Raw genomic sequence first — 26,626 nt, 5'->3', positions numbered from 1 at the left:
CTTTTAAATCAGACTATTTACTAAAATTATATAATATAAAGCTAAAAACAAAACTATTATAGGAAATAATCTGAGAAGTTAAATAATCCTTTCTCTGTTTTTCCTATTTTACACTTGTATAAATTTAAAATAATCCTTAAGATATCCACACCGTTTAAATAATTAAAGAGGCAATCAGACTAAGGTGGTTCTAAGGCCTGCATCGCCTATGTAAGCAAACCAAAAAGTAACCCAGAGTCAATGCCCTCAAATCTAAGTAAATGAAACTTAAGAACCACCAATCACAAACAGCCAGCTAGGCTTTCCCAAATAAGGCAACTAAGCTATCACCAATCAAATAATTTCCTTGCTCTGCTTCTCTATAAACCTGTCCCCCAGCTCCTGTTGTTGGAACACACTACCTTTGGTTGGGACTGCCTGATTCTGATTGATGTATGCTCAAATAAACTCTTGAAAAATTTAATGTGCCTCAGTTTATCTTTTAATAATACTGAATGATTAACTAAATACTATCTTTTAGTGCAATACAATTGAATGCAATATCCCTTTTAGTCAAATGTTTATCCTTCTATGATCTTTTTTAATCTCTTTCTATAAGATCTTAATTATCTAAAATCCCTTTAATAAAAGTTTAAAAGACTTTTGTTTTATGGGTTTATTCCTCAACAAAATTGGGTACATAGCTTCTTAAGTTGCCAGGAATATATTCTCCTTTTAACTGATTGACTGAAACTTGATCCACTGATTTGCACCACGAATATCAAAAGGTGGATTACTGCTGTAGATGTGATGGCCTAATTCTTCCAAAGGTGGTTCTGGATCAGTCATAGCAAATTGAGCTGCATCATCAATTTCTTTCTTCACTTCAACATCAATTTCCTTCAATTCTTCAACACTGGCAAGCTTGTTGTTTACCATTTTATCTTTGAGAAGCATAATAGGATCACTCTTACTTCTTACACTCTGAATTTCTTCTCGTGTACGGTAACTGATTCCAGGATCACTCATACTGTGTCCATGATAACGGTATGTCAGCAGCTCCATCAGTATGGGCCCCTTTCCAGATCTACAATAGTCAGCTGCAAACTTAGTTGCCTCCCGAACACATAGAATATCCATTCCATCTACTCTTAGACCAGGGATAAAATTGCCTCTCTTGTAGTAATCAGTGTTGGCTGCAGCTCTCTCCACAGATGTTCCCATTCCATAGCGGTTATTCTCACAGATGAAAATGCAAGGCAAATTCCACAAAGCCGCCATATTGTAAGCTTCAGATATCTGACCCTGATTAGCAGCGCCATCGCCATACAGAGTCAAACACACCTCGTTGTTCCCCTTGTATTTACAGGCCAGAGCAACACCAGCTCCCAATGGTCCCTGGGCGCCGACAATGCCATTGCCCCCATAGAAGTTCTTGGCATACATATGCATGGACCCTCCTTTTCCTTTAGCGCAACCACCTCTTCGTCCTGTCAGCTCTGCCAAAATTGATCGGACAGTAAGTCCCCGCGTATAACTGAAGCCGTGAGCCCGATAGGACGTAATGACGTGATCGGTGGGATTTATCCCAGCCTCAAGACCCACACAACAAGCTTCCTGACCATCACACAGGTGACAGAAACCACGAATAAATTTCTGCTTGTACAACTGATCTGCCTTCAGTTCCATTCGACGAACCGTCTGCATCATCTTATAGTATTTGAGTCCATCCTCCCGGGTGAGCACGGTGGTGACTGGCGGACCCTCTTCCAACCGATAAAGACCGCATTTCTTAATCTCAAAGGTAGCATTGTTTGAATATTTACAGGAGGCCGCAAGCACTCTGCTAGCGGGCTTCTGGGTGACGCCAGACAGCACGCGAGAGACAGCCTCGGTCAGCATCTTCTTCATGGAGCGCGGTCAGGGCGTTTGTGAGTCTCCAGCTCCCAGGAACGCCTGTGCCCCGCGTCTCCCGCCGAGCCCCGAGCCCCCTGAGCGAAGGTCGGACGCAGGCGGCGCCACAATGACCGCTCGCCGGCCGTAGAGGTGAAGTCACGCCGCGCGTGGCCGCAGCCTGTAACCAACTGATTTACGGTGCCTTCCAACGGTAAAGTTAGGAATACAGTTGGCTTCTCTTCCTGGACGACTTGGCTGAACTACTGTCTGCTTCCAGTTAACGCCATCGCTACATCATAATCTGAGTCTCTTTTCCCTGCTAAACGCTAACGCAATGCTTCTTGAACATGGTATAAGTGGAAGAGAGGAAATATAATCTCTAAGGCACACGAGTCTTACTAATATCTCTTTAAAGTCTTTTTAAAAATGTATAAGTATATATGAATATTGTATCCTATTCCACAATACATCATACTTATTTTAAAGTAAACTAAAGGTGTGAATCATTTGTGGCTTAACTTAAAAAAAAAAAAATACTTTCATAGAGTAGGAAATGGCAACCCACTTCAGTATGCTTGCCTGGAAGATTCCAGGGACAGAGGAGCCTGGCAGGTTACAGTCCAAGGGGTCACAAAGAGTTGGATGTGACTGAGCAGACATATGGGGCCTATTAGGACAAAATGTGTGTGGAAGGAAAGTAGATGATGTTTCTTTAAGAATTCAAATTTTAGAATATTTTAAAAATAAAGTTTCAAATTGTTTAAAAAAATACTTTAAAAAAATAATTGGTACACCAGAAGAATATGCACATTTATCCTATGGATTTAACCCTTGTATCATTTGATTGGTGGTGGGGAGGACAGTACACACCTCCCCACATTTGTGATGGTACACAAATGCCTACCTGAGATTAGAAGTTTAAACCCAATAGCAGGTTTGTCTGTTGTGAGAAAATTGAAATCAAGGTTGAAATGGCCTAAAGGTGGATAGAATGGATGCTCTGTGTGTTCCAGAGGCAATCGGAGTTGAAATAGCAACTAACAAGTTTTGATGTGGTACTTTTCTTGCCCTTTATTGTAATCCTGAACCCTGTTCAGTTTTATCCCTATTTCCTGACTAAAATTTTTATAGGGGAAGTAGTCTGTTCCTATAATGTCTCGAACAGGTTTTCGTAGGGGGAAAAAAATATCAAGATTCAGATGGTTTTGTTTCTTGCTTTTATATCAATCTAAACTGAACCAGCCTTAGTCTGGGAAATCAAGAAGCGTATTCTCATAACATCTCCTTATATAGTAAACATTAGAAAGCATAGCTTCTCATAAAGTGACCCACTGAACAGTACATAGCTTGGACTGAAGAGCAACAGAGTTTGCTTAAGCAGTTGGTTTAATCACAGGAGAAAAGAAGTCTTAGGCCTAGCGTTACAAAGATCACATATCATTTTCCTCTTCCGTGCTTTTACTAGGAAGGTAATTTTGTACTCCAATAAACCAACCATCCAGAGGGATCCTGTTCTATTTAGACTATTAAAAAATTCACTTTAATGCATGCTCTGTTTCATATCTACCCAGGGATCAAACCCTGGTCTCTTGCATTGCTGGCAGACTGTTTACCAGCTGAGCCACCAGGAAGCCCCTTCGTATCTACCACCTGCTTGCAAATAAATAAAATACAAAAACACCCATTTGTAAATAAATTCTCACTCAGATCTCTATGACATGTTCAAAGCAGCTGCCTTCTCTAATCTAGTTATAAGTACTACTGTGGATACTTCTAGTATTCAGGTGGGAAAAAGAAAATAGCTTGTTAAAAAGTCATCTCTTAAAACTCAATCCTCCTCCTACTTTTCCAACCCAGCCTTCATAAATGGACTTCATCTTGTCACTTAATTTAAAATTCTGCTTTTGGAATTCATGGTCTTGCTGTGCTGTTTGCTCCTTCTCTGATAGTCAGTCTGTCTCTGCTGTTCTCTTTCATTCCTGCAGGTACTGGAGATCTCCAGGGAGCATTATCTCCATGAGAATGAGAAAAATGACACTGCATGATGGAACAGTAGTGTTAATGGGTCCCGGAATGACAGCTGAGCCTTCTCTCAGAGGCATCAACCAGGCTAGCACTGCCAGAAACACAAGAGCTATACAGTAAAGTGTACCAATTTAATCTGGTCACGTGTAGCCTGGGCTGCAAAGATAGAGCTCCCCTTAAAAGCCCAGTGTGACAAGGCTAAACCTGACTCATGCCAGAGGAAAACCTGCAAAGATGCTAATTGCAAAATACCTGTGCTACAGGTTGCCACCGAAGACAGCCCTTTTATTGCAACAGGCTCTGGTTAAGATAATAAACAATTAAATGTGAAATTTGTAGGGATCTTTTGGACATCAGTTACACTGTGCAACCTAAGTTCAGCTTAAAGATAGATGAAATCATATTTGACATGATGTCAAAAGTATTTCCATTAAACTTTTTAAACCTGATGATGATTTTTCTTTAATTTTTATCTTTATTGTTCCTAAAACTCATCCACATTTTCAAAGTAAAAGTAACATTTGCAGACAGGGTAAAAGTTTAAAACCCCTAAGGAAATCCTGAGCTGTTGAGCCTCTCCTCTTATCTGCCCCTGACTAGACAGGATTTAACAGACACGGACAATAGATTCAATGAGGCTGTACTTTTCTGTGAATGATGTATTTTTTATCTTGTAATTGTTTGATACCATGTTTATTAACAAACAGAAGTAAGTCATCTACATGCTCACCACTGAAATGTTTACAATTAAAATCCTCATAAATTCAAAGTTTTTAATTAACATGAAATGTCACTTTTAATCTATTTGAAATTAAAGGAAAACAGATGAGCACTTTTATAAGGCCAATGGTAGATTTTACATTAATTAATAAAAATCCTAATAAAAGGGGAGTCAATGATTATAGTAGCAGTCATTAATGTCACTGTGACAGAATTTCACATTCCATGTGTAATAGTTGTTCCTCCAGGAGCATGTATGAATTTATCTCAAATGTGTCACCTCCAGAGCATCAATAGCATATAAAATATTTTTAATAAGCGACAAGAAATATTTAAAAAGAGCAACATATTTGAAGAATATTTAAATTCCTCCAGTAATAATTATACATTTTCACCAAATGTTAAATAAAGAAAGCTGTTAAAGAATGAATATGTTCTACATAAATAATATCAGATCTCATTATATGATTAATGGCAATGTATTTTTTTTCATAGCTGTAAGATTTGGCAATTAAAAGTGATGAATAAGAGAAGTTGGTAAAAAAATTAAGAGTTATATATAACTGAGAGGAGGATTTTTCCCATTGGTCTATTTATCTCCCTTGGAGAAAAGGGAAAATGTCAGTACCATATATTCTACAAAATAATGATAATCAAGCAAAGTCCCTCATTAATGTTATAATATGTGAGTTTATGTCAGAACAGTTCAGAGCCCTGTGCAGACAATAGTATTTTGTTCTCCTCACTCTCATCATAATTCTGAATTATCATTAAATGAAAATTCAGGGCCAGTTATCTTGAAGGAAGACTTGATTGAAAATTAGAGGTAAAGTGAAGGTGTTCCTATTCCCCTCAAATAATGATGGTATAAAGAAAGGAGAGACATTATGAGTTAATTTTTAGTAGCAACTAATTGGAGCCACCATCTTCTGCTGGATGAGCAGAGTTATCAGAGTCATCATGCCCACAATACCCAACACTTGTCCCTAGAGTTTATGACCAAGGTCTAGAAGATAATGATAAAAGGTGTCATTACACAAAACTGTAAAAGTTTCCAAACATTTCAACAAGCTGAATTTGACCTGGGCTAACTGAGATAAGAAATAAAAATTCATGTGTAATTTGTTGTCAGAATTTACTATGGCCTAGTGTCTCGACTAGTAGAGAACTAGTACAGAGGTCAATAGCTGTAAAGTGATTTCTGCTCAGTACTTGGAGTTGACTTGTAAAATCATAAACACCATTCAAAATAAAAATCATAAATTCAATATCTGTTTCTGACAAGTCAAAGCTATCAAGAAGCCAAGTCAGGTCTGTTTGTCTTTCCTCCAAAAATTATTATTTACACTTTTTAGGAAAAATTTTTTTGTTCAGAAGATTTTAATTCTCAGATACTTAAAAAACCATATGTCATATTTTTGTTCTATAAATAAATATATATATTTATCTTTAGTAGCTTTAACTTTAATAGCAATAAAGTATACATTAAACATAAGTAAAAGTAAACTTTATTTAATAGTGAAATAATGGCTTCTTTCCTCTGAAAAGTCTTTCATAAAATATTAATTTCTTAACTGTACCATTTCATAATATTTTCTATATCAATGCCCTCCAACAACACTTCCCTATAACAACTTTGGTAGACTATTACCTTTTCCAAAAATCACTATGTGATAACAGAATTAGCACATTTATTTCCTTTGATTTTGCTTCTTTGAAGATCTGAGCCACTGAATTAAGGTTTAAAGAAACAAAGGATGTTGGCAAAACTCCAGGACACTGCTGCCCCCTAGAAGAAAGTCTGAGCAGCACAACTTTCTGACTGTTACAGACAAATCTTGAGAAGAGTCTGAGATTTCACCCCCATTTTAATAACCTAGTGTTGGCTGCATCACTGGTTTTCTGTACCTTCTTCTTAGCTAAGCTTGGGTATAGGATTACCTATCACATGTTCAACTTAGATCATAATACATTCCATGGTTCTGTCCAGAGATCTCTGTGAATATGTACAGTCATAAAAACAAACTTTTTCTCGGCTCAATAATCTTTTTAAAAATCATGAAGATGAAATTTGAAGCTGTAAAATGCATTAAGTTTGAAGTTTAAGGAACTATTATAAACATTGTCCAGGTTTATGATAAGCTTGCATATCTTTGCTGGGGATTCAAAGTTTGCTCATTTGATTCTTACAAAGACTTCAAGGCAATTTCTTATCATACTCAATTTCTATATGAGGAAACTGAAGCCTGGAGAGTTTAGGTGAAAGGCGAAAACAAAGTTAGTAAAAAGTATAATATCTATTCTTTACTTATTCAGCACATATAATGAAGTACATTCCTTTTATATGTCCCTTTTCTGTGCTAAGCAATAGAAATAAAATGCTGATGCACAGTAAGATTGCCCTCTACTTAATCCAGTTTATATGGAGGTGTTATGCTATGAGCTCTCCCAGATTTTCTGGCATTGCACGTAGAAAAGGACACATCATCACTGGATGACAGAGGAAGCGACGCATGAACAGCTGTTACAGAGGCAATAAAACTAATACATTGCATTCTGGGCAATGGTTACAATGACAGTTTGTCTTTATTAGGATCAATGATGAACAAATTAAAAACAGAGTACTGTCAAACAGTAACACAAAACAGAATGCTCTAATTTCGTAAAGTTGTGTTATCTCCTTTAATTTGGTAATACAGCAGAGCTGAAAAGGCACACTGGGAAATATGAAAATCAGGATCTCGTAATTATGCAATACATTATGAATATGAATGCAGTTTCTCCAAGCAACCTAAGACAATGCTGTAGATGTTTTATGGAGCTTCTTGTGCGTGAGAATCTCTCTGTTCCCACGGACCCACTGTGCATCTAGATTCTAAGATATTTCCATAGTACCCAGTACTGTATGTCTAAAAGTCTACCATTAGAGAAGATTCAGATAGTTTTTAAATGAGACGTCTAATAAACATCATCCACATTGCTAAATGAAGATAGTGTGTAAGAAGAGTTTGTAAATGCAGACATGTTAAGCACTCATCAAAAGTATCATATTCAGAAAGCAAGATTGTTGGAGGATTGTCAGAGGAATTTAACAAGCTTCTGTCAGGGCTACCAGCTCTTCCATTCTCTTAGGCTATGAGCACTACATTAAAATTTATGATGAATTTCTTCAAAAACTCTTAATCTTTATCCACCTTCATCTAGCCCTCATCTATCTTATTTCCTGATAAATTACTCTACTGATTCTGCATTACAAATTTTTAAGGGATTTCTCATATTTTATAGAATTTTTCTAATTCAAATGGAAAATTATATGGAATGCATAATATCCCCATTGGTTTAAGGAGAAGCAGACTCAACAAGGTTAATAAGTCCAGCAAACATTAGTTCTCTAATCATGCATCTCATTCACGGAGATCCAGGCTCATTTGATCCAGTGCTCCTTGCCTTCACATACTGCACTGCTCCTCCCACCCTAGCTGTTTATCTTCTGATGAAGTTTTACATCTATCAGAACTTCCTTCCCACTAATCTTAGTGGAAGAGTTTTCTTCTTATCTAGAAATCTAATCCCTGAGCTCCTGCTACAGAACCTACTCCTGGCTCACAAAGAGACACTGCTCTTACTGGTCTATTCCCCACCCCGCCCCTCCACCAGACAATCATCAATTTTTGTCTTCTCCTTTGGAATTCTTTCATGCTCATATTTCCTCAACTCTGAAAGAAGATACCCAAGTCTCCATTGCCTCTTTTAGATCTCATCCTATATTATTCCTTTTATCTAGTCAAGCTCCACAAACATGCAGCCTATACCCACAGTCTCCATTTACGTTCCTCTAATTGCTTCCATATGCTTCTGCAATCTGTGTCATCAACAATGAGCTGAAATTTCTCACATCAAGGACTTGGCTAAATTTAATGACAACTTCAGTATCATTCTCTGGAACTCTCTACCACATAACAAGTGTTTCTCCATGGATATTCCCTTACCCTAACTTGAAAAAACATGTTCTTACGCTGCTTATACTGCAGACTTCATTTCCTGATATGTCAACCTTGACCCAAAAAGTAAATGTAGGTCTAAAGTTTAATATCATATGCTCTTTTGCTTGCTAGTTAAATGATTATCCACAGAGATGTATGTGATTTATTGGTTTAATTCTCACCAGTTGAGTACTGCCTATTATATTTTCAACATTAACTTTCCTTCATTCTTTCTAATCTACTAGGGGGAAAAAATGTATCTTAAATTCCTGTAATTAAATTCAAAAAATTCTAAAATGAAAAAGTTCTACCTTTTACCCATTCAAATAAAAATATCTTCCTTTCCAATTTTCTTGTCTTCATTAGAGTCCTGTTGCTGGCTTATAAATTGATCATATGCTTTGACTACTTTGTCTTTTTAAAAATTTTGTCCTGTAAATGCAGAAAAGTGCAAATATAAAACATTTAAGTCATCTCAAGATAATTGCTGTCAAATTTTGATTTACTTTTGTATTATTTTCTATTTCTGATATAATCAGGATCACACTGTGCATTTTATATCTTTAGATTTTTTCTTAGTACCATAGTGTAATTATTTTCAAAATAATCAAAAACTATTTAAAAGACAATTTCAGCAGCTGCTGAAAAAATCTCCATCATATGGATGCACCATGACTAACGAAAATGTTCCCCTAAGACTGAACACTTGTGTTATCACTAAGCTCATTCTATTTTCTTGGCACTGTGTATTAAGGAAAGTATTGCTTTTAAAATTTAGTTCATAAAATTTTTAACACAAAAATATAAGGTAGTCAATGAATTAATCTCTTTTGTTATAGTTTCACTCTTTGCACACAATAATGAGTTTATTATTACTTATTATTTAGTCTTCGAGTAAGTAACTACTTATTTTATTATTTAGAGTTTGAGACATCTGGAAGTTAGACAATACAGAGAGGTGATATTCCAATTTTATTTTGTCCACTCCATTCTTCCACAGTGATAGATTTAGTAGTCTATATTTGCATTATTTGGGGATGCTGATTTCATATCTATCTATATATCTATATGTATAGCTACATCTCTGTAAGCTAAAAATTTTATTTCTAAACTCTTCAGCTTTATTATCACTTGGTTGATTCTTATGTGAACACTTCTGAGTTTTAATTAGAACATATTATAATTACCTTCTTAATAGAACAACCCCTAATCATTACACATTTTTTTCAAAATCCATTAAGATTTTATAGTCTATATACTATTTCATATGAAGATTAGGTTAATTGTATTAAATTAAAATAATTAGGTATTTGAATAGAATTCCATAAACATTTAAAATGAATAGGAGAGAGCTCTATCTTTACAATATTTAGTTTTACCACTCAAGTCTATGCATCTCTCAATTTAGAATTTAACGCACTGATTATCATGTGGTTTTCCTTATGAATATCCTACCCATTGTGTGTAAAGTTGTTTCTCAGCTTGGGTGATGGTGTTTTTAATAGACAATTATTTATTGACTTCTTAGTATGTTCCAGGCACTTTGCTAAGTGTATTGCAAACAATATTTTACTTCATTATCACAACAATCCTGTGACACAGATAAGATTGCCTTACTTAATTTAACTGATAAGAAAAGTTAGACTTTAATAGTAAATATTTTCAGGAACCAAAATGCAATAAGTGATAGAAACTGGACTCAAATCCAGATTGTCTAGCTCCAAAGTTTCTAATGTTTTTGTTAAAAAATATGATGATAACTCTGAAATGGAAACAGATGTTAAGGAAACAACCTAAATTCAACTTTTACTATGTTTTTAACAAATACGTTACTTAAAATTTTTTAAATATCTTTTCATATTATTTGAAATAGTAACATCACCTCTTTTTATTTGACTTATTGGTATATTGTCATTCAAGGTCACCCCTGTGGTGTGTGGGACCCCAGAAAAATATACTTTTGCAGATCTCCAAAATGCACTACAAAATTTATGGGTCCATGCAGGATAGTGATTTATCAATGATGATTTAGAATAATGGGTAGAGAAGAGGTAATTACATATTTATTGTCTAATCAGAGCTTGTGAAGATTCTCGATAGAGTTAAAAAGGCACAGTCTATTCTTGTTCATATCCAAGAATCATCTCTTCCTGTTCTTTATTGCCAAGTGCATCATTTCTAGCTAATTCCTTCCATGCTTCTTCAAGAAAGAGGTGGCTCCTGTTAGTCGCAAAGCAGTGGTTCTCCAGAATCTGTTTGTATTGAAATAATACAGATCTTCTTGGTCCTATGGTTCCCTAATACCACTTGATTAATTCTGGTTACATCATTACGTATGATGCTGGGGCATATATTCTGCCAACTACTAACATAAACACTAGCTTCTCAAAAGTTGTTACTGTACTCTCCTGGTGATTACCACAAATATAAGTCTTACCCAAAGCTTGCAGGTAAAAGTAAATGATGATTTATTTCTGCTGCTGCTGCTGCTAAGTCACTTCAGTCATGTCTGACTCTGTACGACCCTATGGACAGCTGCCCACCAGGCTCCTATGTCCACGGGACTCTCTAAGCAAGAATACTGGAGTGGGTTGCCATTTCCTTCTCCAGATTTATTTCTAGTCATGCTCAATTTACCTTTAGGATATTTATGGCATAAATATAGAACAACAACACATCTTCCAACCATGTCCTCTCTTGAGTAGTTTAGGCTGTTATCACTGCATTTCTAGAATGTGATTTCTTTCCATGTAGATTACATTCCTGTCATCTACTCACTGCCATGAGCAAGCGGGGCCATGGAAGGAGGGAGATGAGCCATCACATTCATGCAAAGAGTGGCCGTGCTGCGTGTGGCACAGCTTAAGGCCAGCCAAGGAGAACACAGTGTCCCAACATCAACTCAAAGCAAAAGAGGAAATGTGCAAGAAGGGCCTGATGGCATTGTAGAGCAACTGCCGCCAAGTCCAAGGAAGAGATGGGGCAGCCACCCCAGCAAGGCTGCCGACAGGTGGAGTGGAGTTTCCAGAGTGAGCGAGTGACTAGATACAAGTGGTGACTAGTTCTAGGAAAGAATGCCTGTTTCTATCCTTACCACTTTTGGATGCTGTAGACTGGAGGTAGCACTGTGGTCATAATACTGATGTACAAGAGCCAAGGCCTGCTCCGTGCTCAAACCCAAGGATCGGTGCTGAACTATGGATAGACAAAAGCTGTGAATTTGTCCTGTGTCCCATGTGAGTGAGAGTCACACAAAATCAGTGTGTCAGTCCAATTCCGACAGTCCAGTCTTGTTTGGTTCACATCATGCCAGTCAGCAGGAGTGGTCTACCTGCCAGGTCACTCAGCTGGCTCTGATTCCCAGGCCCAGGGACCAGGGATGATCTCATAGGCAGATGATCTATATAGTTCCTCTGGGAATCTGATCAACGTCATAGACGGGTCAGAGGGCACCCAAGAGACTATATGGATGGATGGATAGATAGATATGCCATATATGAGATATATATACACACACATATATACCACATACACATAAACATACATATAATATATCCTGTTTTATCATATGAAAGTCACTCACTCATGTCCAACTCTTTGAAACCCCATGGACTATACAGTCTATGGAATTCTCTAGGCCAGAATACTGGAGTGAGTGGGTAGCTTTTCCCTTTTCCAGGGCATCTTCCCAACCCGGGAATCAAACCCAGGTCTCCTGCAGTGCAGGCGGATTCTTTACTGGCTGAGCCACAATTCTATGTATATTATACTTATATTTATAGATTTCCTAATAATCAACTCTCCTTGAATAACCTAATTTTCACAAAAATCTCTTTTCTGACTGTTAGAGAAATTTCTTTTTTGAAAGAAATTTGTCCTTGTACAAATCTGGATTCCAGAGTTCAAGTTTCCTAATGACTAGTCCATTTTTGTTCTTGATAGATTTCACTCATTTAAGGTATATTTATTTTTTACCACCTATGTGTCAAAATAATAATCATCAACTTTTATTGAGCACTTAGCATGTAATCCTCATTGTATAAACTTTATCATAGTTTAGCCAGTTTAATTTTGAAGCAAACTTTTTATTATTATGCATATAATATTATTATTATATAATACTATTATTATATACTATTATATAATAGTAATAATGTTATTATTATTATAAACCATATTTCTCATGGTTAAAATGAGATTATTGAAGATGTTTATCACACATAATAGAGCTTGTAAATAGTGTAACCAAATAGTGAAACCAATTTAGTCTGAGTCCAGAATTCTGGAACCACTCTTAACCACTGTATACTGGAGAGAGAATAACACTAAAAGATATAGGATCTCTGCCCTCAGGGAGCTTAAATTCTTGTCCAAGTCTCAAGAGGCCCAATCAAATTATACTTTTCTCCTGCCTGGAATCTAAATAAATTGGCACATAAAACAAAGGATTAATGACCCAATCAAAAAATGGGCCAAAGAACTAAACAGACATTTCTCCAAAGAAGACATACAGATGGCTAAAAAACACATGAAAAGATGCTCAACATCACTCATTATCAGAGAAATGCAAATCAAAACCACAATGAGGTACCATTACACGCCAGTCAGGATGGCTGCTATCCAAAAGTCTACAAGCAATAAATGCTGGAGAGGGTGTGGAGAAAAGGGAACCGTCTCACACTGTTGGTGGGAATGCAAACTAGTACAGCCACTATGGAGAACAGTGTGGAGATTCCTTAAAAAACTGGAAATAGAACTGCCATATGACCCAGTAATCCCACTTCTGGGCATACACACCGAGGAAACGAGATCTGAAAGAGACACGTGCACCCCAATGTTCATCGCAGCACTGTTTATAATAGCCAGGACATGGAAGCAACCTAGATGCCCATCAGCAGACGAATGGATAAGGAAGCTGTGGTACATATACACCATGGCATATTACTCAGCCATTAAAAAGAATTCACTTGAATCAGTTCTAATGAGATGGATGAAACTGGAGCCCATTATACAGAGTGAAGTAAGCCAGAAAGATAAAGACCATTACAGCATACTAACACATATATATGGAATTTAGAAAGACGGTAACAATAACCCTATATGCAAGACAGAAAAAGAGACACAGATGTATAGAACAGACTTTTGGACTCTATGGGAGAAGGTGAGGGTGGGATGTTTCAAGAGAACAGCATGTATATTATCTATAGTGAAACAGATCACCAGCCCAGGTTGGATGCATGAGACAAGTGCTCGGGCCTGGTGCACTGGGAAGACCCAGAGGGGTGGAGAGGGAGGTGGGAGGGGGGACCGGGATGGGGAACACATGTAACTCCATGGCTAATTCATGTCAATGTATGACAAAACCCACTACAATATTGTAAAATAATTAGCCTCCAGCTAATAAAACAACAACAACAACAATAACAAAAATGGAGGCCGAAAACATCATCATCATTTTTGTAAAGTTTCCATTGGAAGATATCTCAATTTGAAAGTAAATTTGGTCTCCCAACCCAGGAATAAGCAAACTTACTTCCTCAAAAACAGGCAATGCTGGACCCAGGGGTTGGGGGGTCACAGGATGGGAAGAGCAGAGAGGCAGTTCTGCTGCCTGTAGGATGTTCATTCCCAAGAGGAAGAAAGAGAAACTGAGCCTAGTCTAATTTGTATTTCCCAATTTTGCCAACTAGATAAGTCACTTCATTCTTCCAGGTGAGGAGACTGAAAGTATGAAGAAAACCCAGAAGTGTTCCATTCAATTCCAATTCTATTCCTCTCCTTTCTCTCTTTTCCTAACTGCTCCTTCTGGGCCACCTTCCTGTTGATTTATTTTTTGCAACTGGGAAATTATGCAACCTGCTCCTTTTGTTTCTCTTTTCTTTCCTTTCCTCATTGGATGACTGGATTCTTTCAGTGTGGGCAGGTAATGCTGATGATGAAATCTGTGAATTGTGGATGTGGGAGTAGAAGAAATATATTAATACTTGGAAATATTATTCTTCTAATATTTTGTATCTGAAAGACATAAAAGAGTGAATCAAATAATTTTTGAGAAAAATAAAATGAATTCAAATATTAGTCATGAAATGAGCTTATAGAGCATAACAGCTTTTACATGGGTTTTTATTTAAAAATATAAAAGAAGAAAGGATGCCTTTTATAATATTAACAAAATAAATAAATCAGCTTGGAAAATTTTTAGTGAGAAATATTCTTATATGTAGAATCCTAAAATTCCAACAAAAGAACCTAAAAACCATGAAAAATGGAAATATATATCTGGTTTGTGGGTAATCACAAACATTACTTTGGCTATGTCAGTTCTTCTGAATTTAATAAATGCTATCTAAAACAAAATAATATGACTTTCTTGGGGGGTTAAGAAGGTAGACAAGGAAATAGAAGTAAAACTTAAAAATTAAACTAAAAAATTAAACAAAGGAAAATTTCCAGGTATGTCTTGAGAGAGATTATTAATGAAGGATTATCTCTGATCTACATTTTAAATATTTAAAAATGACAAGTAACCAAAGTGTTTCATTTTTATCGACTGAAAGATCAATTATTGATAGGGTAAAAAAATAGATGTCTCATATATATATTTACATCTATACATATATATATATGGAGATTTAGTACATGAAAGATATAAAATACTATTTGTAAAGAAATCAGGATACTGGAACACGGTGTTGGGCAAATGACTATACATTAAGGCAAAGAAGAGTTAAATTATAATATGAATTTGTCCACTGACCATGCTGTTATGTAAAAACAACTTCAGAGTGATATAAATATTTAATTACCAAAAATAATAATATAAAAATTCTAGAAGAAACTGTGATAAATGAGGAAAGAAAATTGACATAAAATCTAAAAATAGCAAAGAAGGCAGAAAAACTAATAAACTTTACCAAATAATTATTTTCAGTTCAGGAAAATTATGGTGAGGTAAAAAATTGCAAAGTATGTGCAATGCGTGGGATTTAAAGGGCTAGTTAGAATACAAAGAACAAGTTAAAAACAAGACAAATAATGAAAGGGAATATAGCAAAGGATTCATACATAAGCAATACATATAAAAAGAAAGTGACAAGAAACATTTAAAAAATTGACTTTCTTGTTTATCCAAGTGACAGAGAGCAGATAGAGGGACTTCTCAGCTTCTATAACCTGTGGACCCACTCCTATAGTAAATCCCATTGTTTTGATATCCGTATCTATCCTAACGGTTCTTTCTCTCTAGAGAACCCTAATATGCTTGTATATAAAAACTTTCGTTCTCTGAACTAGAAGGCTCATCAACAACCCAGGCTTCTTTTAGATCTCTGCTTCCCCCTCCTTAGAATGTAGCCCTTGTTTTTATATTCCAAGGTAGATCTCCAGCCGTCACATCTACTTTTCAAGGAGCAGTATTGAGGGAGAGGAAGAAAGAACAAAGAATAGGTAAAAGGCACATGCTGGGCACTGTCTAAGGAATTTTCCTTGAAATTACACACTTTTCTGCTTACATTCATTGGCCCTTAATTGATGACAAGGCTATATTTAATGAATAGCAGGAAGCTGGAAAATAGTATTTTCATTAGGTATATAAAATACAGGATGCAATTACTAAAGAAGAAGAGAATGGATTTTGGAATATGTAACTATTATTTTGTCACTGAATAAATTAAATTAACACTAAAGACTACTCTGTTACAATGGCCAAAATTTCATTATCCCAAATTATGTTCAGTCACTTTTCTAATATACCATATCAGAGATTTTGCAAGAGACTGAAAAAAGACAATAAGAAATTCTGATAATAAAAGCTCAAACAAATTTGAGGACAAAGTAAAAAATCTTGCTCTCGGTTTTGGCTAAAGAATACGAAAGTACTTTAAGAGAATTTAAGAAATGGGGTAGGTATAAAAAATGTATTTAGGTTAAGCCTCATCAGAATGCAGTAACTTTTACAGCATTAAGATCTGTGAACCAGGGACTTCCTTGGTGATCCAGGGTTTGGGACTTTGCCTCTTAATGCAGGGTGGGGGAAGGGTGTGTGGGTTCCATCCCTAGTCGGGAAGCTAGGATCCCACACTTTCCAAGCTGAAGTTGTTATTGAAGGTTTTGAAGTCTGAGCCCCTGGGGTTGGGAAGGAACAATTCCACAAGCTTGTGCTTCTACTGAGTTAGCCATTTCTCCATTTTTGACATCCATAAAGTTTGGGGCAATACTCTATTAGAGCAAGGGGAAAACCTGCAGGCCAAGTTATAATGACCAAATCAGCTTGAATCACACCCAGTAATGACTGAGTGGTTTCCAACTGCTCCTCTAGATTTTCTTTTGTGGTTCTGAATTCAGAATAGAATCTGGGCAGTGGACTTAATGCTACTTACCTGGTCCTCTGTCTAATAACTTGAATCTAGAGATTTCCTGGGGCTTTCTGGCACATAGAGAGCTTACCCACCTTTGAGATTTGAGAAAGCACAGTTCCTTCCTCTGATGTTCAAGAGACCCATAACAGAACAGACCCTTTCTCAGAGGCAGCCTTTCCTCACCTGCACCTGCTCAGGAAAGCTCTGCTTGCCAACATCTTGAAGCCCGAAGCCATCTACATCAGGAAGACACAGTAGTTTTGTGAGGCTCATGCTCTGTCTTATTCTCTAATCTTTCTCAGGCCTGCACCTTCACTGAGGTCCCTGTAGCCTCAGTTCTACTTGCCAGCCTACCTGTGTCTGCTCACTAGCCAACATCCAAGCACCACTTTGCAAGATCGCGGGATTGGGTGAAAGCATTTTGTACAGGCAACAATAATTGAAATCCAACTGCACAACTGGAAAAACCCAAGCCAAAATATTCTGTTTGTCCATAACCAAAGGCATAGCCATACCAAAAACCTTCTTTCTTTGTTTATACTTGCTTCTATTTTGCTTTCTTAAATTTTGCTCCATATAACTTCTTTCTTAAAAGGAAGTCTGGCCTAAGAAGAAAATGATGGAGTTTGTAAGGGGGTCGAACAAGTCAAAAGTAAGAAAAGGTATCAGATGGAAGTTAATATCATTCTTATTGGTAGAAGATATAGTTTCATGAGAAAAGTAAGTGGGTTTGCGGATTGTACTCCACAATTAGGCAGACTTACTCACCAACACACTAGCAATGCTGTGAAGTTTCCCTAGGGAGGAGCAGGGTTGTAGGCAGCCCATTCCCAAGGGAGGAAATAAACTGAACAAGATCCTTGGGTTATATTTTCCAAATTTACAAATCAAAGACTCCTTTCACCTCCTATAACTGAGAATGAGTAATGGAGCATTCCAAGTGCTGAATCACAGGTCAGGAATGTCATCTTTCTTTAATTCTCTATACGCAGAAGAATACATCAGAAATAAAGATTCCTGCCCTTCACCCAGTAATTTTATTTGGCCAAATATTAAATAACCAATGAAGTTATTTGCTTAAAATTGCAGAGAGCTAGTATAAATTTGAACAAAGGACTTGATCTATTTCTCCATCAGTATTATTCAATGGGGGCAATATTTGCATTTTGAGAGGGACAATATTTCAATGCACAAAACTGATCTCACATTGTGGATCGTTTAGCATCCAGGTCCTCGAGCACCAAAAGATAGCAGTGCTCAGTGACTCACTCACCAGTACAAGAAAAAATGCTTCTACATGTTCTTAAATATTTTCTAAGTGGTGACATCTCCCCCACCTGCACCCCAACGGCTACAGGTGATATATAAAAATTCTCAGAGTAGAAGACTCCCCTATGAGTCCTGAAATATGAGTAAAAATTGAATTACTGGAGAAAAGTAATTATTTTCCAAGCAGAAGAAACATGTTGGATGCCCTCGAGGCCCAGAGAAGCATGGGCATATCAAAGAACTCAAAGAACACCTCTGAGCTTGGAGTTGAGACAGTGTGGGAAGTGCTGGCAAAGAAGGCTGGTGATACATGCAGGGACCTATGTCTTTATTGGGTCTTCATTGGTGTAAAATACCTGCAGTCATTTAATAAGGGAATGGCATGTTGAGATTTTTGTTTTAAAGTCGTTTTATTGTAAAATTTTCATTCATAATAAGTTCATTTTAAGTTAATACTCACTGTTTGCACTAACTTGAACACCTGTCTAATCCACAGGACTTTTTTCTTTTGTGTATACATATGACTTTTTGTTTATTTGTTGAAGGGATTTTCTTTTGCACAAAGAATAAAGGCATTTTATATAAAATGAAAACAAAGCATCTTTTAATTACCCATGCCTTCATTCCTCATTGATTTTCACACCATGTTATTGCACATGAGATGTAAATAAATCCAATTGTTCCATAACACATACTGCATAAGAACCTCAGTCTCACACTGCTTAGTCTTTAAAACTTTAGGAGAGAAAGCTTGATAGATCTGCTGATGAAGGTGTTCAGTTAATTAACAAACAGTAAAGTAATAAAGACTTGTCTTAATGGTGCATTTCAACAATCCCACCCTACAGACAGGTCTTTTTTAATAAAAGATATTAAGTGATGACAAAAAGAGAAAATAGAAATCATAGAGCACATAATTACTCTAAAAACTATGATGAAATAGACTGGACATTTTACATTTCTTCATTTAAACATTTAATGGTGAAAAATCCATTCTATTTTTAAGACAAGAGAAGGTGATTAACCAAGTAACAATATACAAATTTATACACTATGCATGTGGAGAAGGAAATGTCAACCCACTCCAGTACTCTTGCCTATAAAATTCCATAGATGGAGGAACCTGGTGGGCTACAGTCCATGGGGTCACAAAGAGTCGGACACGACTGAGCGACTTCACTCACACTATGCATGGAAAAGTCCTACTTAATGCTGCTTGTAGAAGTAAGTCATTATGTTCAATAGAGGGACTATAATTTCAGTATACATGGCATACCATAACTAGTTCAAGGTTACTTTTTTCCCTCTATTTAACTAAACTCATTCTAATTATCCATAATACCCTTATACTTTCAGAGTCATCCTTTCACTCCTAAGTGATGAATTAGAATAAGGAATTTCCCAAAATGTACAAAGCTGTTGTCAAATAAATACCTGACATAGCCTTCAGTGTTCATTATATCAGTTTCTAGGAAACCAAACACATAATTTTGCAGTAAATTTAGGGTCTAAGCTTAAAGTATTTTAATTCTCTACATATGCTTTCTACACAGTAATTATACAGCATGTAAAAACATAACAAAACATGCACTTTGGATTTCTTATTTTAAGATCGTTTTATACTGTAAAGGAAATATCTAAAACTGCATTGTGCTAAATAGATGGCTAAAACCATCAGCAAATGAGATTCATGAAAAATAAAAGCAATTATTTTGTCTGAGGAATGCTTCAGTGTAATTCCATACACTGTTTTCCTGAGAACACTGAAAATAAAACATATTTAACAGTTTGTTCACTCAATAGTATTAATTGAGAGGATCTATATGCAAGCAGATGTAACCAGAGAGAGATTCTAGACTGCAAAGTCTTTGGATTTTATTTGTAATAAACTGGGGCTACTAGAAAGTTTTAGGAGAGTGACCACAGAGCAAATGCTGTGAAGCGATTATCCTTCATTAAAAAATAAATTTCAAAAGAAGTCTATCTTAAGTATATTTAAATTGTTACTTATAGTGAACTGTAAATATAAAAGGTAAATTAATAACAATTGAAAGACAATTAATCATAGTACTTATATATTTTCATTTTGTGCTGAAAATATGCTGAGAACTATATTACTATTTAACAGAGGAAATTAGACAAAAATATTTTTTAAATCTTTTTTTTCAGTAAGAGTAACAAACACCATAACCTTGATTTGTGACAGCTACATTTTAAGAAGGATGGATTTTTAAATAAGTGCTCCCCACATTACTTATTAATTAAAGCTACCATTTGAATACTTTCTATGTTCCAAGAACTGTTCTATGAAAAAGGACTTTTCAGTTTAGAAAAAGGATAAAAAATGATTATTCAGATGTAATGTAAAAAGACTTTAAAAGAGGTACTCATCAGAGCATGTGGGAGCTTAATATTTTGAGTGGTTTTGTCATGGGAGAAACTTCTCCAAGACTCAGGCTGATTTTGGGAAAAAAAAAAAAAAACTGTATTTATCCAAATGCAGTATATGTGTTTGTGTGTATGGGTATTAAGAAGGGTAAGAAGGAGTGGGAGAGAGAAAGTTAGTGGAGGTGAGAAAGGAAAAGTGTCTCAGAGTGAACAATGTACACAAAGACATGGAGGACTGTAAATATATAATGTAACATTTACTTATGATAATAGAGTTTCAAGAACTGAGTGTCAGGAAAACAGGCAAAAGCTGCAAATTATATGTGAGGAAACTTCTATTATATACCAGGGAATTTGGAATATTCTAATCTTAAATGATTTGATGAGCAATATAGTACTAAAAGGTCTTCCCTGGTAGCTCGGCTGGTAAAGAATCCACCTGCAATTCAGGAGACCCCAGTTCAATTCCTGGGTCGGGAAGATCCCCTGCAGAAGGGATAGGCCACCCACTCCAGTATTCTTGGGCTTCCTCAGATGGTAAAGAATCCACCTGCAAATGGAAGACCTGGGTTTGATCCCTGGGTTAGAAAGCTCCTCCGGAGGAGGGCTTGGCAACCCACTCCAGTATTCTTGCCCAGAGAATCCCCATGAACAGAGGAGCCTGGTGGGCTACAGTCCATGGGCTCGCAAAGAGTCAGACACGACTGAGCGACTTCACTTCACTTCACTTCTTCTCATATAGTTTTGTTCTATCTCACAGAATGCCTAGGACATTATGTATCATCATCACTTTGAATGATAAGTATAGTATAGTCTGCATCATTTTAAGGCAAGTATTTTTAAACACTGTAATGATATATACTTTGCATATATGGCATAAATGTATTAAAATAATTTCTGACCTTTAAACCTGCATATATATAATTATGTAGTATTATAAACTATAATATCATATAAATATATATATTTTAGTTCTGACCCTTGAGTGAAGTGAAAGTGAAGTCACTCAGTTGTATCTGACTCTTTGTGACCCCATGGACTGTAACCTACCAGGCTCTTCTGTCCATGGGATTTTCCAGGCAAGAGCACTGGAGTGGGTTGCCATTTCCTTCTCCAGGGGATCTTCCCTTGAACCTGGAAAAATATACACAGTATATCCATGACAGGGTAGGCTAATTACAATAAACATTTCTTACTACACCTGATTCTCATCATTGTTACACTAAGTATGATTTTTCATATTTACCCCTTATATTCATATATGTGAGTATTCTTTAATTTTATGGTACAAATATGGTAATTTTAGAAACAGGATATTCCCTATTTATTTATTTAATAAACATTAACTACAAATTGCCAATTGTTTGGTCAGACTTCCCTGCAGATAATCAGGAAGTTATGACTCAGTAAACTCACTTGATAATATAAAATAGAATGTCAGCTAATATGCTTAGTGAAAACTTCATTAGCATTTTAAACTAAGTATTTGCATTTTGCTTTTTAAAAGATATTTAAACCTGCAGGGCTTATTCCTAAAAGTATTGTTAGTAGGATTGCAAGTGACTATTTCCCTTTTGATCTTATTTGGCTCTCAATATTGTTACTCTTGATTTGGGTGAAGGAGCTACAGAAGACATTTTAAGATGGGGTTGCAATCAAGGTTTGTAACTTCTGATGTTCAAAGGGACTGGTTACAAGAGCAAAACAGGCTGGGTGTAACATAACAGGCTCTGGATGAAACCGGTGTACCAGGAATTTATGTCCACCTGAAGAAGAAGGAGCTACTCTTTAAATGCAGGCAACATTTGTTTTTGCATGCTATACTTTAAAAATAATGTATATGAAATACAGCCACTAACGGTTACCCCTGAGAATAGGAGTATAAATAATGTTCATACATAATGCCAAATATTAGACATGGGGTTTTTGTCTTTAACATCAACTTCTATCTTCTGTACTTATGTCATGCTTGGTTTTTCTCATGGATTTTGGCATTTGGTATTTTAATTAAATAATGCCTTTCTTCATTCTGTTCTAACATGAAAAAAAGTTTGACTATGTAATTGCAGGTTTCCATTTTATTTTCATTGTTTAGATTACCACTTCATTCTAATTGTATATCTTGCAGAAAGAATTATAGGAATAGGTCTGAAATGGTTATAATTATAGCGGCATTTAGGTTAAATAGTGGAGAACATATTTTCCAAGTTTAAAAGCACATTCAGTTCTCCAGAGATTGCAGATACAGAGTATTGGACTAAAATGGGTGTCACGCTCTCTGGTTTGCTATTGTTATTACTATATTTTTCCTTGAAAATTTTAAAAGGACCAAATTAGATATATTCCTGAAAGAAAATGTTTTAAACATAAATTTAAAACATTCTAAATATGCAAATACAAAATCTGGAATATAGGTAGCCTTTAAGACATGCATGTCTGATTTCAAAATGCCTGATACTTATCCTGAGCTCATTTCTATAAAGAGTCCTTGTAAAGGCTGTGGGTGAAGGATAAAGAATGACAAAGCATTTGTCTACTTCATTCAGTCTGCTTTTTAGTTCCCAGGATGGGGTGTGTTATTGTCTACTGGTGATATTTAAGTCCCTTTCTGAGACTGGAGTTAAGAATGAGAATTTGTGTTTCATTAGAAAATGAAATGAATTTAGGGATTTCTTCCCTAGAGCATTTCAAAGTTCAATGTTTAATATTTTGGTTTAGGATTTGTGTGAACTGAGATTATTTTCCTTGCCTTCTATCATAAAGCATAGGGAACATGTCCTTGGATTTTCCCCACTTTCTTTTTCATTCCGCCCTTCTTTGCCCTGCATCATCCGGCTTTTTCTAAACTGTCTCAACTCTAGGTACTGGAGAATTTCACTACTCAAACTTGTCTGACTCAAGCCTCCATCCATCTCAATTTTCAAAGGCAATCATATTCATGCTTAGGACATTAGTGGGTAGATGGAATTGACAATCTCACAAGCCCAGGCTACTCCAAACCCAGCAAGCTGCAGAGGTCTGTTATCTAGCCCCCCTTCTCCCGGCCTCCGAGTCATGAGGACTCGCCAGAGGAGTGGGGTTTTTGCCATTCACTGATCTCCTGCTGCAATAAGACCCATTCTATGAAGCTTAGGCTTTTTGGCTATGGTTTTTACAATCTAACTCTTGTCCCAGTTTTTCTATAGGGATTATTTCTTGTATATATAGCCAATGCCTGTGGGTCTGCTTTGAACAGGAGTAGAGCTCCTGGAATAAAAAAAGGTTCTGGCTTCCTGATTCTTCAGAATGAGACACTGTTGTTAAGAGACCCCTATCACAAAGTCCCATACTCCAACTTCCAAGATTGAAGGCCATGGTTAATAACATAACCCTGGATGATCCCTAGTCCAGCCTGCTCTATTAGCCATTATTTGAATTAGTAGCACCCTCACACCTTTGCCAGTACTCTAGGTAAGGGAGCCCTCCACCACTGACCCATGTGCACTTCTAGTTTATTGCCTACATATATACCAGAATATATTCCCTGGTGGCTCAGATTGCGAATAATCTGCCTGCTATGGAGGAGACCCAGGTTTAATTTCTCAATCAGGATGATCCCCTGGAGAAGGGAATGGCAATGCACTCCAGTATTCTGGCCTGGAAGCTCCATGAACAGGAGAGCCTGGCAGGCTTACAGTCCGTGGGCTTGCAGAGTCAGACAGGTCTGAGCGACTAACACTTTCACTGGCTCTGCCATTGTCAGCCACTGGAGTTTTCAATAAGAGACTAGGAACTAGCTAAAAAAGCAAACCAACAGGACACATAAACATGGTTACTCCATTGATAGCCTGAAGTCATACCTACTAAAAATACACATCATTTAAGATTCTGAGCTTTTACTATAACAGTAAAAGAATGCCCTTCTTCAAAATTTATCTCCATTTTCCCTAATTTCAGCCCCAAGAGAATTCCTCACAATCTCCTTCCATCAAAAATATGAAGACTTTTCATTTCTTCACACTTCAGCACATATCATCATAGTTTTTCTCCTATCATCAAGTTCTACTCCATAAACATCAGGCATGATAAAGTCTAGAATCTTCTCCAGAGGGTTTACCTTTTAAAAATAGGCTTGGGCCCTGAGAAATTGATTGGTCTACTTAGGTGACTGCTATCCAAAGTACTAACCGCGTTCTATTCATCTATGCTATTTTCTCATGGCAGCACATTTACAAACTCACTGGTGAACAGAACTGAAGAGAATACTGCTTTATATAGTAGAAAAAATATAAATAAAACAAAGATTAATGAATTCCTTAGAAATATCCCCCCCCAAAAAAGAAATATCTATGTGTCCATCTACATTTATATATCACTATATTTCCATTTATATGTATGTATGTATTTATATGTATGTATTTATGAGTGTATCTACACTCATATAGATAAAGATATATTTCAAAAAATTGGGAAGAATATGTATTAATAGTTACTGCTTATTAGCAGAAATAACAATCTTATCCATCAGGTGATCACTGCCAAACTCACAATCCAAAGGACCATGCAAAATAATAAAGTTATTGATAACAGGTTAGAATCTGGACTAAATTTAACTAGAAAGGGTGCCTAGAAGCAATTTCTCCCTTGGTCTCTATTCCACTTTCTTTGGCAACTCCTCTGCTCTGGCTTCTGTGCCATAATTCCATACTGCTGCAACCCCTTGAAATCAAGCCTAGAGTGATAAATGTATGACTCCAACCTGATGCAACACTGGACTCCTACATTCTTCAAGCTGGAACAAACACAAAGTTTTCTCAGCTGGCGCAGCACTAAAGAATTTGCCTGCAATAGAGGGGACACGGGTTCGATCCCTGGGTGAGGAAGATCTTCCGGAAAAGGACATGGCAGCCCACACTAGTATTCTTGCCTGGGAAATCCCATGGACGGGGAGCCTGGAGGATACAGTCCTTGGGGTCACAGAAGAATGGGACATGATTGAGCACCAGGAAACTAATAAACCAAAAACAAAACAAAACATCCCAACATAACAAAAGAAAAAGCACCACCAAAAACAATGACAACAGAGCTTCTCCTTCGTTCATGTTGGTCACTTGTCTCTGATAACATCACATTAACTTGATAACATATTGTTCTAAAAGGCTTCTTCAGTGGATAGAGGGGACAGAATATGGAAAAAAGTGAATAAGACAGTAGGGGAGAGGACTCTCCAATTATGTTTCTCTTATCATTCTATCTCTTTCTCTATGTTTACATGTAAATAATACAGTGTAAAAGCATGAAATACAAATAACATTAAAGTTGCATTTTATGTCTGTCTTTCACTGTTCTTTTATATTCAGTAGTGGTAGTCTTGCCCTTCCTTCTGATGACAATTTGTGTGTGTCAAATTACCTTTTGTCTCACAGACCATCATATAGTCACGGTTAGTCAAGAACAGGGTCCTAATTTGGAAATTATAATGTCCATTATACAAATAAAAATTTTGCCCTAGTTTACCATGAATCTACTTTTCAGGCTCTCTGTTAGTCAGTATGGTATCTCTGTGAAATCAGTAAAAAATCCCCTTTTCTCTTAGCATACCAGAATCCCCTGCCAGGGCTTGGCCAATGGAACACTGGCTCAATTTCAGCTTCATCTCACCCACTCAGTAGGTTTAGAGTACACTATGATCAAAGTTGAGAGGAAGCTCTGCACAGTCATATAATCACAGAGCTGAGCCCTGGGTCCTTCCCACGTTGGGAAGATGGTCTTCCTAGCCTCTTCTTCCCTCAACAAACTAGCAGCTGTTTCTCTTAAAGGTCAAAAATATGGAGGAAGGAAAAACAGTAAAGGGTAAAACGGTTCTTATTTATTTGGGCAACTCTGCACTCCAACCACAATAATGGTTAAAAGATGGCTCATCTTCTTGTGAGGTTTCCAGGGGCCTTAATAGGTTCCATGCTGAGCCCCTTTCTCCTGAAAGTCATTTCATCTTACCAGATGTTTTCTATTCTGTGTGGCCATTTAAAT

The 26,626-nt window shown here is 36.5% G+C and overlaps 1 protein-coding gene across 1 annotated transcript; it reads right to left on the bottom strand.

Annotated features, from left to right (window-relative positions):
• Positions 1 to 640: 640 nt before the first annotated feature.
• PDHA2 (pyruvate dehydrogenase E1 subunit alpha 2) lies at positions 641 to 1,984 on the bottom strand. Its single transcript, XM_020907429.2, has one exon. The coding sequence runs from the start codon at positions 1,888 to 1,890 to the stop codon at positions 715 to 717; it is 1,176 nt and encodes a 391-aa protein (XP_020763088.2). The 5' UTR covers positions 1,891 to 1,984; the 3' UTR covers positions 641 to 714.
• Positions 1,985 to 26,626: the final 24,642 nt, after the last annotated feature.

The sequence above is a fragment of the Odocoileus virginianus genome, chromosome 21, assembly GCF_023699985.2.
Source record: "Odocoileus virginianus isolate 20LAN1187 ecotype Illinois chromosome 21, Ovbor_1.2, whole genome shotgun sequence".
NCBI classification, from domain to species: Eukaryota; Metazoa; Chordata; class Mammalia; order Artiodactyla; family Cervidae; genus Odocoileus; species Odocoileus virginianus.
The sequence above is the reverse complement of the archived record's forward strand: the minus strand, read 5'-3'. Positions and strand labels throughout refer to the sequence as shown.

Coding starts and splice junctions, on each gene's coding strand:
- PDHA2 (XM_020907429.2), bottom strand. CDS start 1,890: ATGAAGAAGATGCTGACCGAGGCTGTCTCTCGCGTGCTGTCTGGCGTC.